Raw genomic sequence first — 19,328 nt, 5'->3', positions numbered from 1 at the left:
TACAATTATCCCAAGGATGCCTTACAGATCTAAAGTACTATCGTGTCATCACATAAGATCCTATTTCAGTTCTTTCAATCTCAATGATCATTTTAATATTGTGAGAAGACAGATCCTCATAGGATTTGATGCCTTTAACACTACAGTCATTGTTCTCTTCACTTGCCACTCTCATCAGATCCCCTGCGCCTTACTCATGAATGCCTTTGTCATTCTCTGCACATGAACACCAGGGAAAGTGAAGTGTGATTTCAGCTCCAACATGAAGACAGGTACTTGACCAAGATCGCACCTGATTGCCTTTCTCATCCACTAAGCTCATTTATTTGGAGAAGGGAGATGTCTAAGAAAATCTCTGTGAATGTTAATTTGGAAAAAAATAAATCTGAATTGCATGAAGTCAACAGGAATATGTTTTATTCATAACAAATATGTATATATAGAAGATTTAAGAAGATCTACAACTTACTGAATTGAGATAAACTTGATACCAAAGACTCTAACAGATTTGTTACTAAAAATAAGATTCGCAATGTATTGAGGTACAAAATCAAAGTGTTTGGCTGCATGAACTAACTCAACCCATTGCTTTAGCCTCATAGTTCAGGGTCATATACAATATACAATTTTAATTTTCCATTAAGCCTTGAGTTAGATATTATAGCACAGATGTAAACAATATGACATAGATGTTCATAACTCATCTATTGTCACTTAGGTAAGAATCCTAAAATAAGTTCACTGAAATTTCATTACAATGTCCTCTAAGCTAAAACTACAGAATAATATTCATTACAGGAGAGACAGCATTACAGAGATTGGATTAACACTAGAAATGCTTCTGGAAGAAAGCATGCATATTCAAAATACTGTAAAAAAAATCATAAACACTCCAAGGAGAATTATGCTTTTCAAAACTGGAAAGTAAGAAGTTTTGTAATTTGACTTTATTAAAGATAAAGAACATACTGGAATGTCAAGCCAGTATTAATTTGATGTGAAAAAGTATTTTTTCCTTTTTCATTTGCACCAATATGCCAGAATGGGATCATTTGATAGAACCTACCTATTAGGTATTTCTACTTTGGTAAGATTATGTTTGTCATTGTATGACATTGGAGAAATAAAACTGTCTAGAGGTCATGATGGTCTAAATAGGCAGAAAATAGTTTCTTCTCAGACATTTGTTATTTTAGATAATCCCTCACCTCTTTTATTGTGCGTTAGTGCAGCTTATAGAACATCCACAGTAATATGCACTCTCTGAATAGAAGTAATCTCCTTGCCTTATGAATATCCTGAAGCCAGATATATAATTCAGCCATTCAAAAATTGTATACTTCCTTTTATTAATAATTCTCTGCTATCACCAAATATGATAATAATGGTCTCTCATACATGACACTTTTGACATGTTCATAAAGTGTCCATTTCTCACTGAAAGAAATATCTGCTTTCCACATTAATGAAAAATATTTATGTATCCCCAAACACTGTATCTCATAAAATGGAAAGTGGTTTCATTTCCCATTTATATTAAGCGCAATCTTCCACATGTCTTGCTAGTTCACTGTGTCTCATTTTCTCTGTGAATAGTTCATCAAATACTCTCTTCTGCTTTGAAGTAAAGTAGTTTATCCAATCACCCACCACTCCTGGAAAACGGGAAACATATCAGATAAGAACCAATTTAAATGTATAGTATTCACAAAAGAAATCCGTTTGGTTTATAACAAAATGTGAACAATTTCATCTCTTGGTGATAAGATGATGGGAGATTATTCTTTTCTTCATTTGCTCATCTGTTGTTTCTAATTTCTTCAGTAATAGTAGCATATTAATTTGTGCAGTTTAAAAGTTATTTCTTAAAAAGAAAGGGAGGTTAAAAATATATAAATGTCCTAGGTTTTACAGTGGCAGGCAAAGCAGTATCTCACCTGAACTTAATAAAAACATAAAGCAGACAAGTGAACATAATGATGCTGCATTCACTTCCCTGCCCGTGCACCTCTGCAGTGGTAGGTGTGCTGTTTACATACCACAGGGGTGGGTAATTGGTCTCATTTCAAGGAAATTTATTTTACAATATTGATAACAGAGAGTTGAAAATATAAACACCAAGTTACTTGTATGACATTCTCACTTTCAACATAAGCTGTTTGGAAGAAGTAAAATGGAACTCTTCTGTTTTGAAAAAAAGGAAAGAGGGACGATCCCAGACTCAGGAAATGATAATTGCTTCTAAAGCACACCGATTGGGGCACACGGTCAACATCGTGAGGTCAGAGTGCCTGGCCCTTAGAAGAGCAATACTAATGTTATTAGCATTACATATCAATATTCTTTGGTCCTTTCTGGTTTTCCCTTCCGGTTTCTATATCAATTCACCTTAACCACTACTTTCTTCTTTCATTTGACCTGACTTTGATTTGCTTGTTAGTTTCTGATTTGCTCTTTCACTCTATCGGTTCCTTTTTTAAGAAAAAAATTTTTTAATAATATAGTGGGTATATATGTTGGCTATGGGAAACACACATAAGCAAAAGAAGATAAAAATCAAGGAAACATACTCAGCTAACAAGGCTAACAAATTGGCTGGCATGCATTCTTCCAGATGTTCTTTGCAAATATATGTATGCATATAAGCTGCATTTAAGTCACACAATTAGAACCTACTTTTTTTCTCTCATTATACTTTGATCATCTTCCCATGTTAGTATTTATATACCTACAATGAAACTCAAGGCTCAGAAGAGGAAGACTGTTTGGATTCAAATCTTGACTCTACCAGCTACCAGTTGTGTGACTTTGGACAAGTTATTCAGGTGCTTGGTGTCTCAGTAAAATGTGGATAACATGAATACCATCCTCAAAGTCCATTGTCAAGTTTAAGATACATCAAGTAATGTGCCTGGCACATAGTAGACATTCAGCAAATGCTAGCTATTCTTACTTGATACTTTTCATGACTCCATAGTAAACCCCTGTATGGATGTGACTTAATATTTTACCAGTTTCTGATTAGTGGCCATTTACATACACTCGAGGTTTTTGTTGTTATAAGCAATATTGCAACACGCATCCTGTTCATACATCTTTCCATACTCCTGTAACTTTCTCTTTAAATTTTAATACGTATGGGCCCTTGAACTTCTGACACTTATATGGGCTACTCTATATCCTCCCTTGTCACCTTATCGCTGTAGCCATTATAGTCATTTTCTAGAGTATCAGCTCTATTTCTGACTTTAAAGACAACTGCAGGTACAAATTCTCCTCTGTAAAGTGAGGAATATCTTTGTGTGCCAAGGAGTCTGAATCAACGACCTCAGCAGTTTATTTGAAATGATTATTTCAGAAGATGGATGCCCTACTCCCACCCCAAAGGAATGAAGTGAATGGGCTCTACCCACCCATCCTTGTGTTTAATTTCTCATGGCATCCACATTTACTAATAGGTGCTCATGATGACTAGTATCAGTGAAGATGTTTCCACCACTAACCTTCTGTGCTTTGTTAGATCTGGTAGAAGGAAACCACATACTAGATAGAATTTAAACGTATTGTGTTGATATGATTTCACCTGGGGATACTTGCTAGGGTCACTAACATGGCAGGTCAGAGATTAACGCTATTCTCGTTCGAGTAAAATTTCTCAAGTTTGTCCGATAAGATGTGTCAATACTGACTATTTTGCTTATCAGATCTCAAAGGGCAGTGATAAAAGATGTCAGCAGTAGCACTGGACTCTACTAAGCCTCAGAACTTCCTCATTTCTCACCATCGCCTTTACCGAGGCCACTCCCGATCTCTTTCTGTTCCTCTCCTGTTGTTTACTTATTTCACCTTCCTTCATGCATCCTTTTCTAAATTCTGTCTTCCCTTTATCTTCTCTCCCTGACCCCTTCTAACCTTTTTCTGAACGCTGACTCTCTCATAAGCTCCCATATCATCTTGTTCCTGTTCTACTTTACTCAAACTTCTTAGAAGAGTGGTCTTTAGCTGCTGCTCCCCTTCTTTAGCTCTCATCTCTCCGAACCCCTCAGTCTGGCTTCCATCCCCGCCACTATGGACACTGTATTCTCAGAATCCATGAATGTTTAATCCTGGCTTTCTTCCTAATTCTGGCTGATCTCTCTTCTGGGTTTGTCTTGGGCATTTCGTTCCCACTGATATTAGAGTCCCTAGGACTCCCTCTGCTATCCTTTTCTCCACTAGCCCTTCCCACTCACCCTGAACAATTTCACCTAATTCCACAGTCTGCTGATTGCTCCTAAACTGACTTCTCAGCTGAGCTCCACCCAATAGCGGCTCACTGCCACTGCCTGAATTATGACCCTCAGTGTTTCTTACCTGGATATTACAACCTCTTAACTGGGCTTTCAGCCTCTGCTTTCGCCCTCTTCTAATCAATTTTTCACTCTGAGTCTATTATTTTCTAGCACACAGGTTTGACCATGTAAGGGCCCTTCTTAGAACAGCAAACAAACCAGAACAAAAAAGAAAAGAGCTCCTCAGGATGTCCATCAAAGCTTTTGCTTTCTGGCCCCAATCTTTATCTCCCTCACTCGGCTTCATGCATCACACTTTAGCACATGAGACTACTGCTCTTTCTAGAAAATGCCATCCAGTTCCATGGTGGTTCAGGGCTTTTCTTCTGGCTCTTAGCTCTTACTGAAATGTATTTTTTTCCCTCTCATTTTTTCCTGGTAAAATCCTGCTCATGCTTCCTGTCGCAGATCTAGCGTGATCTCCCCACTTACTTTGCTAGGAAAAAATCCCCTCTCCCTTATCCATGTCGCCATTCACATTTGTTCATATGACTAACAGAGTTGTTATCACCTTGTATTGCTGTGTAGATTATGATCTTTTGAAGGACAGGATTTTATTTTATTCAATTTTTGAATCTTAGTTCTTAGAAAATGGCTTATTAATAAATATTTGCTGAGCTGAATTCTCTCCTCCCTCCCACTGCTGGTTTTGCAACTATAACAAAGTAAAACTGAACCACCAAAAATGACAAAAGTAATTTGCAAAGTTAAGATAATATCTGATCTACCTGAGTTGGCAAATACTTGCTTCGGGAGGAATTACATTCAATTGAGCCAAAGAATGAAATAAATGTGGGTTTTCTAGTAAGAAAACTGAGTGCACAAATGCAGAAAATTTTGTCTTTGTAAGTTATGAAAAATTTGAAGACATTTTACTCCCAATCTGGATTAAAATTCACATAGATTTCAGAACAATTCTATATTCAGATGTACCCAATCTGCTTCTAAGTTAAATGTTAGGAATTAGTGGGGAAGATTTATTTCCTTCTCTTTGTGTTTCCACTCAGAGGAAGTCCTTAGATAACAATCCCAGCTTCTCTCTTCACCCCTTACTCATTTCTGCAGCGTGAGTTATATGATTGACGAGTTTGGGAAAATGCACTGTCCACACTCACCAGCTCCTTTCTCTCTCCTGAAGAAAACGTGTCCAGTACCACTTTCCACCATGCTCTAAGTGGCCTGCTCCCGGGTGGGGACAGCACTGCATTTGCTTGGCTTGGGCTAAGCGGACATGTTTATGTAATTCAGGGTAAGCTATTAACAAACGCACTAGCCTGCAGACCTGAGGCACATTCTTCAAATAGCTTTATCATTTCCATCTGTTTGACACCTGTGTCTTTCCCTCAATCAGTTTCTAACTTGTCATGGAAATCTCAATGTCTGGAAAGAATTCAATTCAAGAATTTTATTTGATAGACATTCACTGAAGGATGACAATGTATAATTCATTGGGCAAGATATGGGGTGAACGATGGTGAAATGAGAGATTAAAAATGGTAAAATGGAACTACTTCCAAATATAAGCCACAGAGAAAGCGCCACACCTCTTCCTGACTTACCTTTCCTAAATACCAGGTTCCGATCAGACGTGAGGGCACAGATGGTGTGATCTGGATCCCGGTTTTCTTTGGTTGCATTATTTTTCATTTCACTGAATGATGTTTTCCAAGCAATCTTATTAATTTCACCATCACTCACATTTATACCGAGGAAAGTAGTTATTTTCTTTATGCTTTTAGAAATATCCTGAGCAATAAGCAAATAAATAAAAAAGGTGTAACTCATCACAATGCCAAATTCATTCCCCGAAACCTGAAAACAGAATTCATTGATTGATATCCTGTTTTAACTTAATTTGTCTTCAATTTTGATGTTGAAATGTTAGGAAGGACTTACTTTCTTCATTTCTTCATAGAATATAATTAGAATGTTTTTATCATTTTTGTGCTCTTCCAAACTTAAAACGTGATCAAACCAGGATCCATATACAACTAGAAGAAAAGCGAATTGTTGTATTAACATTAAATACGATGGCTTGCATCCCTGGGTTCTTCCCACTTCAGCGAAATAATCAAAGTAAGGCACACACATGTTAGAGCCTGAATGAAAGAGTTTTCCTTAGAAGAGTTCAATTTCACTATTATTTCAGCCAAATACAATATTGTGAAATGAAGCTGGATGGCTATATTTTTTAATAAGGCTGTGGGGCTTTTTCTTTTCTAGTAAATATTTTTTAACATCCAGAGAAGTGACAGGACAAATAAAGATACACATTTTCCGATAATTATGTTCTCATAACTACTTTGGATCTTGGGAGAAATAGAGAAACATGGAGCATTTATCATTTTTTTTTTCCTGTAAAGTGAGATGCTTTTCATAATTATAAGTTCTTAGTGTAAAGAGTTTATAAACTTCCTCCAAAAAAAAAAAAAAAAAAAAAAAGGAATTCTTTTTACTTAACTTAGTACAAGGCTGAAAAATACAGTCTTAGGGATGTATCAGTAGTTGATATTATCTCTTCATTGTTTTGTTAAATTGACAGCCGTAAAAATAATCTACAGGGCTTTAAAGTAAAATATTATCATGCAAAATAACCTCTGTGGCAGTGATGATTAAAAAGGGAAAAACTTCTTACAGAAAGTTGACTAGCTTGACAGTCTAAAGCATAAAACATGGTAATTTAAAATACTATACATATACAGCTTTCCATGCATCCTCATCATCCAAAGATTTAATACTAGCTAATGCTCCAATCATAAAAGAACTCGTCTACTGTTACCGCACAAAACTGGGGCTCTCTACCCACTGCACATGAAGAAGCCAATTAATTATGGCATCAGCCTTTGGGAAAAGAGATCAGCTTTATTCTGCGAGATCAATCTGCATGGAGAACAGGGGGCGTGTGCCCTCAGATTTGTCTCCCCGATTCAGGATTTGGGGTGAATTTTAAAAGGTTAGGGAGAACAGGCTGGCACGCAGAAACGTGGGCATGACAGGTTTTGATCGGTAGGCTTCAAGCATTTATGGTAAGGTTTTAAACATTTATGACAGGGTTCTATACAGGTATGATGAGGTTCTAAACTTCCACAATAGGGTTCTAAACATTTTTGATGATGTGGGGAAGGAATTTTAACAGCGGATCTTTCCGAACGAGGGACTCCTCGCTTCTGATAAGAGTTTGACTTTCAAATTCCAGTCGTATCACAGTCCTTGGGTTCCGTGGGAAGAAGGATCTTTGGTTCCATGATTATTTCAGGTCAAGAATTCTTCTTTTGCGCATGCCCTGGCTACATGACTTTGCAGATTTTCTGAAAGGTAACTTAATCACTCTGTTGATAAGAGATGGGATTAGTTGAACTGGTCCTGGAGGGCCCGCGGGTACACTACTAGCAATTTCCCGAAGATCTGCTGACTATAGATTCATTTAATAAACATTTATTAAGCCATTAGTATCTGCCAGACGTTTTGCTATAGATTTCGAACATTAGGCTTAGAATAAACAGAAGTGTAATTAACTACAAACTAACTGCAATTTGTCACGACTTCAGCTCTTGAAGAAGCAAAGGGCAAGAAAATAACCATAATGTATTTTTAAAACAAGAATTTCTGGGAACACCGTAGTATCATTACAGAGTCCACCTAATTTTCTACCCCATGGACTCAGAGGGCTACATACATAATAAGAATTGGTGCTTAGAAGAGCTGCCCTGATAGTTTTCAGTTAACAGCAATCTCCCTGCTATTTCAGTCACTTACATAATACTTCACCTTATAATTACCCAATTACCATATCAGTGATAAGAAGTTTAGCTCCTAAGAATGGCCCACCTTTTCTCAGGCACAAACACCTGGTGGGAGGCTGATTAATTTCCTCTCATGCAAATTTAGGACGTTAATTGGTCTCTAGGACCCCAGACTATGTTCACAGTCTCGATTCCCTTCACCGCCTCCCCCCAGCAGCCACAGCCCTCACGTATAACGTCATGGCCCAGAGTTGCTGACACTGTGGAAGTCCTCAGTACTGTCAGGGGAGCCTGTGTTTCTGTGGCCAAGAGGCTGGGCAGAGATAGAGACCCAGTGTCATACCTGGTGGTTAGGTGTAACTGACTTTGCCCTTTATGGTTTTTCAGTAGGAAGTGTATTGCAACACACCCAAAACAGATTTAAAACTAAACTTTTGGATCACAGCCAGATCGTAATTGAGAGTCAGCCATTCTATTATAGACTAATTAATTTATACTCCACCTTGTTCCAGAAGGATGTAAGCCAGTCAAAAGAATCTCAAGAAATCAGCTGCCTATGCCTTCCTTACTAATATAAGAAATTACAGTTTGGGTTATTTTTTTTTTCTTTTGAGGAAGATTAGCCCTGAGCTAACTGCTGCCAATCCCCCTCTTTTTGCTGAGGAAGACTGGCCCTGAGCTAACATCCATGCCCATCTTCCTCTACTTTACATGTGGGACATCTACCACAGCATGGCTTGACAAGCAGTGCCATGTCCGCACCCGGGATCTGAACCAGCGAACCCTGGGCCTATGAAGCAGAACATGTGAACTTAACTGCTGCGCCACCAGGCTGGCCCATGGTTAATTTTTTTAACTCAGAATCCTTATTGTGTTGATTAGACCTACAGCTTTAAAGAAAAAATATGTTCCAAAACAGAGATTTGAAATCTTTCTTTTATGGGAGATGCTTTTCTCCACATCCTTCACTTAATTACAGAATTATTCCATGACCTCCTGTCCTTAACGTATGCCTGGATGGCCCTCCTTCTGCTATCCAAAATCGCTTGTGCCCCTGAAATGCCCCTGAATAGAAGTTGCTCGTTCTCAACCAAGCCGTGCATCTTGGGATCTAGAGTGAGCCAGCAATTTCACTGCTTCCTTTCAACTTTCAGAACACCTATAAAATCTATAGCTCCTATAAAATCTAGGCTCCTTTAAGACTCACATCTTTTGAATACACCGCTCTTTCCATTCTTGTCTCAGTCAGAAATTGACCTACGATCCGATCTCTCCCCTACAACCAGTAACGACTGATTTTAATGACAATTTTCCATGTCATCGCAGGTCTTGCCGCCAACTGGCGTGACTTTAATAGACAGCTTCTAGAATACCCTACTCTGACCATTTTTGTCCCTCTCTATCTTCACTATCTTCCCCTTGTTCATCCCCTCAACTTTTTTTTTTGGCCAATATTTTGAACTTCCTTGCCCTCTTATTGTTTATTTCAATCACCTGAAAAACACCCAAAATTGAATCAAACTACTTCATCTTCTTTTCTTCTTACTCATGGCTGCTGAGTTCTGCTGAAGAAATTTATACAACTCTGTATTTACACCACTGCAAATTCAATTTTTCCAGCCTTAAGTGTCCCTTGGCTGCCTGGGAAACCTATTTGTCCTGCATTAACACATTCTCCTATTCCTCACATCAGCTATTTCAAAGCTCCCACACTTTCTGCAAACCCTCTGCCCCACTCTTTTTTTTTTTTTTAAAGATTGGCACCTGAGCTAACAACTGTTGCCAATCTTCTTTTTTTGTTTTCTGCTTTTTCTTCCCAAATCCCCCCCAGTACATAGTTGTATATTTTAGTTGTGGGTCCTTCTAGTTGTGGTATGTGGGACACCACCTCAACATGGACTAAAAAGAGGTGCCATGTCCGTGCCCAGGATCTGAATCTGCAAAACCCTGGGCCGCTGAAGCAGAGCGCACGAACTTAACCACTCAGCCATGGGGCCGGCCCCTGCCTCACTCTTATATCCAGTTATAATCAGCATCTTAGTTTCTAGTTTCCAGAAAGCACTCTCATGATAGATAATTGTGCAGGAAACAAACTCACTGGGATGAAATGGCCTGGGAAATATAGAGTCCTAATATAAAAGTGGAGAGAGAGCTATAGGAAAAAAACCCTAAAATGTTAAGATGTTATTTCATTGAGATATTAATCTGTCAGGCTGTTGCCAGAACACAATTTATGGTTATTGTTTAATTTGAAAACCTGAAGTGTATTTGTAAACTATCTGAAAGATAAATTAGAAGATTAGATAAACGTGTAGCTACCTGTAGCTTTACTGTACTATATTGTCATATAATGTGCATTAATGTTTATGATTTGCCAATGGGTACAGGATATCATGATCCCTCATCATAAAATAATCTTCCTAGGTAAACATCTACTTGTAACATTTCCACCCTAATGTGAAACTGTCTGAGTCTTCATCTGTGTCTTTAAAAGTCTATGTCTAATAAATGAGTATATTTCTATAGCAAATCTTAGTTTTTACTTAATTTGAGCCTCTAAATAATCCCACAAAAGAGGAGAGTTTTATTAGTCCTGTTTTATATTAGGAGTCTGGATATCAGAATGGTTAAGCTTCTTATCCGGAGTCACACAGGGAACAAATTATAGTCAGGATTTGATCCCAGTTCTGCCGTCTCCATAGCCTGTTCTTTCTACTATATCATGTTGTCATGTACTAGAGAAATAACCTTCCCCTCAAAAAGCCACTGAAGAACATGCCTGAAACACAGTCACATGCATACAATGCCGTGCACGCACACACAGAGGCAAACAAACAATCCTGGCTGATAGAGTCAAAAGTGAAACCACCGCTCCCATCCGAGTAAATTTAAAAGCAGCTTCAGTGACTCAGTGACTATTCCTGGTCAACAGGGCATGCCCAGGCTGGATTACCTGAGAGTAGAATACTTACAAGTCAAATTCCTTTACAATTAAAAATCTAGTAACTCGCCTAACAAGGTGTAAAAGAAACATCTGGAATATTTTTTCTAACTACACTCTGCCCTTCCCAGATATTCTGCTAGACTCCTGACAAGGTCGGTAGCTACTCTGTGACAGCTAGTCTGCCTCCTTGCATATGGCCTGGGCTGGTCTTTTTGTGTCTGCATTCATAGAAAAACAATCTCTAGAACAGGACCAGTACCAGGCCTGCTCTACCCTGCCCTTGCCAGACCATCCCCAGAGGCTGCTCTGCCTTCTGCAAAATCATAAAAAGGGGGCCAAGTTAGAGCTCACACAGTGGTGAGACAGGGGTGATGAGCCCCAGAGGGTAATAATTGAGGACGAACGCCACTTGTCTTTTCTTGAGGAAAAGCAGACTCGAGATCTGTTTTAAAAAAATAATTTATGTATTTAAACTCTGCTTATTCCAAAAATGGAACTGAGGCAGAGTGAGGCATGCTAATTATCTTCAAATATTTAGAAGGCTATCATGTGGAAGAGGAATTCATGATGAAGGGGACGGGACAGTCTTTTCGCCGGATGAGTTACGGCCCAGCGGTAAGAGCAAAGGTTTTGGAGCTGACACCTCAGTTTAAATCTTGCCTCTGCTCCTTATTAGTTACACATCTGTGAACAAGTTATTTGGTTCCCCAAGGTCTACATTTTCCTCAGCTGTAAAACGAGGATAATAACATGTACCTCGTGCGTTCTAGCAAGGATGAAATGAGATACATCTGCAAAGCACTTAGCTGAGTGTCTGTGTCACATGGTGTGACTTTTTTTTAACATCTCAGGAGCACCAAGACGGGATGTGTTGCTTTGGGGCAGGAGCAAAGAGTGTGAACCTATTGTGAAGGTTAAGAAGTTCAAGTTTAGCCTCTGCAATTGTTGGGGATGTTGTAAAGGGGATTTAACATTAGGTGGGCGTTTTCACCACATGATCTTTAATGTACCTGTCATTCCTGAAACTTTATCATTCTACTAGATGTGTGCCATTACATAAGGAGGAAAATAGAAAAAGGAGTTGAAATGTGTGAGCAGAGCATATTCTCCCATAGGGAATACAGCAAAACAAAGTACTAAACCCTGTTGCTGGTGAGTTCCCAATGTCCTCACATTAAGGTTATGCTTGCAGTGGCCTCTCTTAAATTAACAAGTAAGAGCTTAACAATTTGCAAGTAAAACAGTGAAACTAGCAATTAAGAAGATCTGCTCAAAGCCCAGAGAGATAAGATCCTCCGGGTACACACCATTTCTAGATCGTGTCCTCTAAATTCTGCATCATCTTGGTATATTATTTCTGTTTAATTAAAGGCTCGGGAATTCAGAATAATTTTTTTTAAGTGCTCCAGATAGCACTGAGTCAGGGAAAAATGAATAAGTTCAAAGGTCGTGCATGGTGGCAGGACCAACACGTGATGCACAGCTCAATCAAATGACATATTGTGTTGTTTTCAGGATCAATTACTTTCTGTTAGTTTTTATAAAACTAAGTGTCAAGATGGCTAAAGCTTTCATATTTGTTTTATTTGGGGAATTTTGCTTTTGTATGTGTGTAGTGTTTGTTTGTGTTGTGTTATTTTCCATGCAGGTCTATACAACGCATGTTTCAGGCAACCTGTCTAGGTTTGCACTCGTATCTTGCTGTACTCCATCAGTGCATCATTATTTCACCAAAGAGACGGATAGTATACGGAAAAAAGAGGTGCTTGATCAGGATTAATCTGTTTGAAAACATTAAAACCAGCTCAACAAGTAACTGCTAATGTGTACTATCCAGAGGTGGTAAGAAAGACTATGAAGAAGCAAAGTGAGAAAGAATTGCTTAGAAGAAGTAAAAGAACAATCTATTCAGATATATTTCTGAAAGTAGGCAGTTAGGATCCATTTAAATTTTTGGAAAGTGCTTTCATTTTAAGCGGAAAAGTTCATCATACATTATGAATAAAAACCATCGTTATATTTACCGTCTCCTCTCAGGAACAGCTCTAAAAATGCAGCCCAGGTTTCGATGCCGGGAAGGTTAGGGTTCTCTCTGTAGTAGTGAAATAGAGAAACAGCTGTGTCTTTCGGATTCCTAATGATGTAGATAATCTGTTTAAGAAAAAAAAATCAGTTAGTTTTTGTATGGAAATAGCCTCAATACAAAACCTTTCCTGAAAGAAAGTAGCAGCCAAACCTACCTGTGCAACTCACGATTTTTTGGCAGCTTCAGCTGATTATTAAACACAGACTTAGGCCAGTGTTTCCCAAAACTTAATGTGCATAAGACTCATCAAGGGATTTTGTTGAAATGCAGATCCTGATTCAGGAGCTCTGGGATGAGGCCTGGCATCCTGCATTGCTAACAAGCTCCCAGGCCATGCTCATGATACTGCCCCAACTGTGGCGCCAACAACTCCCCACTGTCTGTTGTAACCCAGCAGAGTCATACGCTGGAAATGGGAACAGGGTCATTGTTATGTTATTTTCCATGCAAGTCTATAAAAGGTATGTGTCAGGCAACCTGTCTGGCTACTTCCTGCTGAAAGAGATCGGCGTGGGGGGACCATCGAATGAAATACTCACTCATTTGTTGGTGGCACAACTCGAGTAAACAGTAACCTTTACTATACATATTAAAGATTTTGTTCTTATTATCTTTAAACTAAATCAGGGTAGAGAGCGTTCCTCCGGTCTCTGATGCGTATCCAGTAAAACAAAAGAACTAAGACCAGATATCTGCCCTACCCAGAGACCACTGCCTATATAACTGGCCTACAGTCTTTGTTCTGTAAAATGGTTCTTCTGGACATTAGTCAACCATCTTCCCCCTTGCTAGCACACTGTAATAAAACCCTTTCTCTCCTACCACCTTGCCTCTAGACTATTGATGGGGGCAGACGATCCCACTTTTTCAATTTGCATGCTAATTTTGGTCCTATGTTTTTATGGGCAGACATGAGAAATCCATATTCATTTGTGAGACAAGATTACTTTTTTAATATCCATTCATTATAAAACATGATTTACATACAGTAAGATTTTCTTACAAATTGTCTATTCCTCTTTAGAGGAAGAATGATGTTTTGGAATTTCCTTTTTCTACAATTTAATCCCCCGAAGAGTAGGGAATCTGAGATACCCTCCCAATTTACACGAACACTGCAACTTCAGTGTAATTTGATTCAATAAATATTTATTTAGTATCCACTGTATAGCAGGCAGGATGTTCCAGGTTCAAGAAATACAATGAGCAGAAAGAGAGAAATGGTTCCAGCCTACTCAAAACTTGCAGTCAGGTGAGGGAAGCAGATAGTTAAACACACGCTTGACCATGCAATGTTATAAGGATTATAATAGGGAAGTGTAGAGTGCAGTAGGAGCATAGAAGAAACCTTAGGAAACCAGTGTGAGAAGTTGTATACAAGAGGATTCTCTTCAATCATGGTCAACACTGCATAAGTACTAGATGTTCTCCTCTCTATTTAATTGACAATCAGGTGGACACATGTTACATAGGTAAGAAAGCGTTTACTGAGGTATTTTTGTGTGTGTGTGTGTATGAGGAAGGTTGGCTCTGAGCTAACACCTGTTGCCAATCTTCCTCTTTTTGCTGGAGGAAGATTGTCCCTGAGCTAAAATATGTGACAATCTTCCTCTGTTTTGTATGTGGGATGCCACCACAGCATGGCTTGATGGGTAGTGTGTAGGTCCATGCCAGGGATTGAATCTGTGAACCCCAGGCCTCCAAGCAGAGCACATGAACTTAACCAGTACGCCATCAGGCCAGCCCTCACTGAGTCATTTTTAATACATAACTATCTTTCCATTTCGTGTTCATAGTCCAGATATTGTGTGTGATCCTCACGCACAACACCTGCTCCTCTTGAGAGATGCGTAAAGGCCACTGTGTAGGGAAATAAAGAGCCACCTTTACCCCTTCTCCCCATTATCTTCTTTTCATTCCAAGAGATAATTACAGAGTAATCCAACCCCTCAGCCTTTCTCTAACAGCTCTCGGCTTCTTGAGCAGATTCATAGAACCCCAAGGTGCAAAGAGCACAGTTAAAAATCCACTGCCTTAACAAAAATGGATAAAATGGCAGAATTTTAAGCCTTAGCCATCCAGGTGGAGACTTTGTTTTTCTTTTTTGGTAGAGAACAGTATTTTAGGGCCTTTGGAGAACCCCCCAAATTACATGTCCTTATTATCTAGTGAGAAAGACAACGCAAACCATTAATACATATTTTGCCAAAAGAGGTGAAAAGAATGTGTTCTGTAACCATGTATGGTGATGGAGGTTAAGTACATTTATTGTGGTGATCATTTTGCAATATATGCAAATATCGAATCATTATGTTATGTATCTGAAACTAATGTAATGTTATGCGTTAGTTATACTCAATAAAAAATACAAAAAAACAATGTATTCTAAGAAATCATAAAAAATACTAGGGCGAAGTTGAGGGACATGAGGGGAACACAGAATAATACTCTGGAAAATATTTAAATATTAACTAAATATCGTGAAATGCGCTGAAAACATAAATTCCACAAAAGAGAGATTGGAAACAAAAAAGGAGAGAGAAAGATTAGGAAGAAAGTATTGGCGGCCAAGTAGGGTTGAGAGCTGGTAGGGAAAGACTGGAGGAGGAACTTACGGTGTAACAGGCCCTGGAGGGCAGGGAAGGCTTGCCCAGCCCCTAAGCTCTCAGGGTTGGGCCATCAGCAACAGAGGCCAGGACATCCTCTTGGGAGACCGAGGGCAACCAGAGTCCCAGTTTCCATCAGGGTTGTACCCTAAGGCTGTCCCATTAGTGTGGTGGTTTTAAGAAGCACCCTAACATTTCTGAGCTTCAGTTTCCTTGCTTATGAAAGGAAAAATACCTTCCCTTATCATTGTTGTAATGTGTTTATAAAACACAGCTTAATCTCTGGTAGCCATTTGTTATCAATGTGATTGCATTGCCCTAAGGGTTATTGACCTTATCAGAGTCCTTTTCTCCCATCTCTGCGTCTTAGAGACAGCCTGTTTGAAATGAAAATACTCAGTTGAGTGAAAGTGTAACCTGGTTAGCACACTTTCACCTGTTCTGATAGATTTGCTGGAGATAAAGGCAACATTCTATGACATTTACCTCTGGTTGATTATGTTTCCTTTTATTGGAGCCCAAGAGCAGATGGTGTGTGTGGAGACTTGTGCTCATAGAGTTACGCTCACAGGAAGATCTGCTTTGATTTATGCCCATTTGACTGGTAGATTGTTTTTGTTTTTATTTTTAGAATATGGCTGACATTGTTTAAGGATGCTTCATTACTGGGAACTTATTACAGTGGACACATATATCTTGCCTTTGCTTTTCAAATATTATTCTTTTTTCTCTGATCAAAACTATATTAAAATGCTCATCATACAGACACCTGTAAAGAAAATATAATCCTACCCTAATGTCAAACCAAAGAAAGCCACTCAGCACATTGATCTATTTACATTTAGTCTCTTTTTATGATTATATATATATATATTTTAACTGAATTGAGATTATTCAGTATATATGAATTTAAGACATGCTTTCTACTTAGCCTTGTTCTATAAGCATTTCTCCATGAAAATATAAATTTGAATAAGAAAGATATGAAAATAGAAAATATTCTTTTAAATTACAATTAACTTTTAAATAATGCTAATAACGTGTGCACTTTTAAAATAGCTTGAGGCGACTGTTCCTTAGTGTTTTATATACAGTTTATTTTTTGTTCTTTTCCTATATAGTCTCTGGCAAAAATGATAGATAAAATAATTAAAATAATATCAAGGCAATTTTTCCTTTCCTTGGACATCAATATTTAAATAAAAAGACTAAAACCAGATTCAGAATAGAATAAGCCATTGTCTAGTGTAATGAAGGTTGACATGCCAACATAATATTTACTGGTAACCCCTATACATTCATTATCTTATTTAATCTTTGCCACACTGTGTGAGATGGATACTATTATTCCTGTATCAAATGAGGACACCAAGGCTCAGAGAGCTTCAGCAATTTTCCAAAGTCACACAGTATGAAAGTGGCAGAACAAGAAGCCAAGCCTGGTTTTGTGGGGCACCTGAGCCTCTGCCCTTAAGCTTTGAACTTACCTTGCATTGTTTTTGTATAATATCAGTTGGTAGCATGTTGTAGCTCAAATGTGTTGGAATAACTCTTCTCTTACAGTACATTTTCAGCTCTTCAAATTTAGACATGTCTCCCAATTCGATAGGAGATGTTAGAGTAATCCTAGCATTCGGAATGTTCTCGATGACTTCTGCAATCCAGTGAGTACCTTCACACAAAAATAAAATGAAATACATCTTTTTTATTTTGTTTTTAAGACTGGCACCTGAGCTAACCACTGTTGCCAATCTTTTCTTTTTTCTGCTTTTTCTCCCCAAATCCCCCGAGTACATAGCTGTATATTTTAGTTGTGGGTCCTTCTAGTTGTGGCATGTGGGACGCCTCCTCAACATGGCCTGATGAGCGGTGCCGTGTCCGTGTGCAGGATCCGAACCAGTGAAACCCTGGGCCAATGAAGCGGAGCACACGAACTTAACCACTTGACCACGGGGCCAGCTCCAATGAAATGCATCTTTTAACTAAATGAAATTCTTGATGAATATAGAAAATTAGCGTGAGGTTATAAAAGTAATGAATGCATTAATTTGATTATGAATAGTGATTACTACCTCTTGACATCCATTGAAACCTGTTGAAACACTTGAAATGTTTATTCATTTTACAGGAAGAATCATTTTAAAGAGCAGAGTGAAGAGATCAGAGAACTGTATGTGCTGTTTCCTCAGCTTGAAGTGCTCTTCTATGCTACCACTCACTTCTAGTACCTTCTCCACACACAATTCTTAATGGTCCTGCAAGTTCATGCATCTTCCTCTTTTATAAACTGTCTTCTAAATCCTCACTCCCCTCGCATGATCGTTTACCCTTTCTGTCCCTCCGAAGTAGCACACACCAGGGTATGGTTACCATTGCTTGTATTCGTGTCTATCTCCCCATTTCTCCCTTGAAGAAGATCTTGTTTTTGTTCGTGTGCAAGGACATAGTAGTCGTGGAAACAAAGCATTTGAACAATGAACAAAGGCTATATTCAAACATTGTAGAGACGCAAACCTGCAACCATGACGTCTGGAAGGAATACCACTTTATGTTTCCGGAAAGCAAATGTAAGTGTGCTCCAGTGTTGTAGACAATAGTAAACTGGAGCTGAAAAGTAGAAGTTTGGGTGGGGAGGATGTTTTGCAAATTTGAAAGCAGTCCCTAAAGAGTTTAAATCAGGCCTAGTTTCCATTTATCTCATTGTAATTCCAATGAGATACAATATTAACAAACGTACAGTTGAATAAATATTTAGAGTTTAAACAGTGCTCTCCTTGGCAGCATATGTTTTAAATTTAAGACTATTTTAGATTATAATGTTAATGCATCTTAAATATTTATAATCATAATATTCATATAAACATGACTCAGAGTAGTGTTATTTGTATTATTTTAACAAAATACTTTGGTTTATTCTGATGAAGAGAGAATACATGGTTTTGTGCTGCTGAAGGGGACCTTCTGGCAGCTGATGGGAGATGTCAAGTTACGGACCCCAACACACACAGTGGTAGTCTTATATATGATTGTTAATATGTGGTATAAATTAGCCACCTGTTCTAAGAACCTTAAAAGTATCATAAATTACTTTTGAAACGAATATATCAATTTAAAGTAAGATATATTCATTCACAGAGCAACCTATTACATAGAGAAAATACTGAGGCATTCTAGAAGCAATCATTTAATTTCCATTTGCAGCAGTAGTTTTCAATAAAAGACATGCATATATGGTTTATATTTATTCTCAAAAAGCACCCTGGGAGAACTGGCCCGATGTGAACTCTGCATTTTCCAATAGGAAAGGCTTCTTGGGCCTGACTTACAATCAGATGCGTGGACTACAGTGCACACACAACTGGAAATAGCAAAAGGCAGATGGATATTATATATCCTGGTCACCTCTCAAAACCAAAAAGAATATGTAATTAATTTTGATTATCCATAGAATGACATTATTCAAAATAACAATTCTCTCATGAGCGTATACCTATATACGGAAATAAATTTTGAATAATAAGGCATAAACTTTAACAATAAAAGTATTTATATTTCTTACTAGCCCAGAAGAAAAAAATTACTTATTAGTAAATCAATCATGAAGTATAAATTGAACAA

At 38.2% G+C, this 19,328-nt stretch overlaps 1 protein-coding gene across 1 annotated transcript; it reads right to left on the bottom strand.

The window, feature by feature from the left end:
• Positions 1-985: 985 nt before the first annotated feature.
• LOC124230259 (sulfotransferase 1B1-like) lies at positions 986-17,443 on the bottom strand. The gene is made up of 5 exons (XM_046646116.1): positions 17,198-17,443; positions 13,043-13,169; positions 6,228-6,322; positions 5,891-6,077; positions 986-1,655 (listed from the first exon to the last, which is right to left on the bottom strand). Exons 1-5 carry the CDS (start codon positions 17,408-17,410, stop codon positions 1,537-1,539), a joined length of 741 nt encoding a protein of 246 aa, XP_046502072.1. The 5' UTR covers positions 17,411-17,443; the 3' UTR covers positions 986-1,536.
• Between the last annotated feature and the right edge of the window lie 1,885 nt (positions 17,444-19,328).

This window comes from Equus quagga, chromosome 1 (assembly GCF_021613505.1).
Source record: "Equus quagga isolate Etosha38 chromosome 1, UCLA_HA_Equagga_1.0, whole genome shotgun sequence".
Taxonomy (NCBI): Eukaryota; Metazoa; Chordata; class Mammalia; order Perissodactyla; family Equidae; genus Equus; species Equus quagga.
Note: the sequence above shows the minus strand (reverse complement) of the source record. Positions and strands in the feature narration are given on the sequence as shown.

Bases quoted from the DNA above. Each gene is read 5' to 3' on its own strand.
- LOC124230259 (XM_046646116.1), bottom strand. From the start codon at position 17,410: ATGTATTTCATTTTATTTTTGTGTGAAGGTACTCACTGGATTGCAGAA. The intron at 13,170-17,197 runs GTAAGTTCAAAG...TTTCTTAAACAG, and splicing joins TTATACAAAAACAATGCAAG to ATTATCTACATCATTAGGAA. The intron at 6,078-6,227 runs GTAAGTCCTTCC...CTTATTGCTCAG, and splicing joins TCTATGAAGAAATGAAGAAA to GATATTTCTAAAAGCATAAA.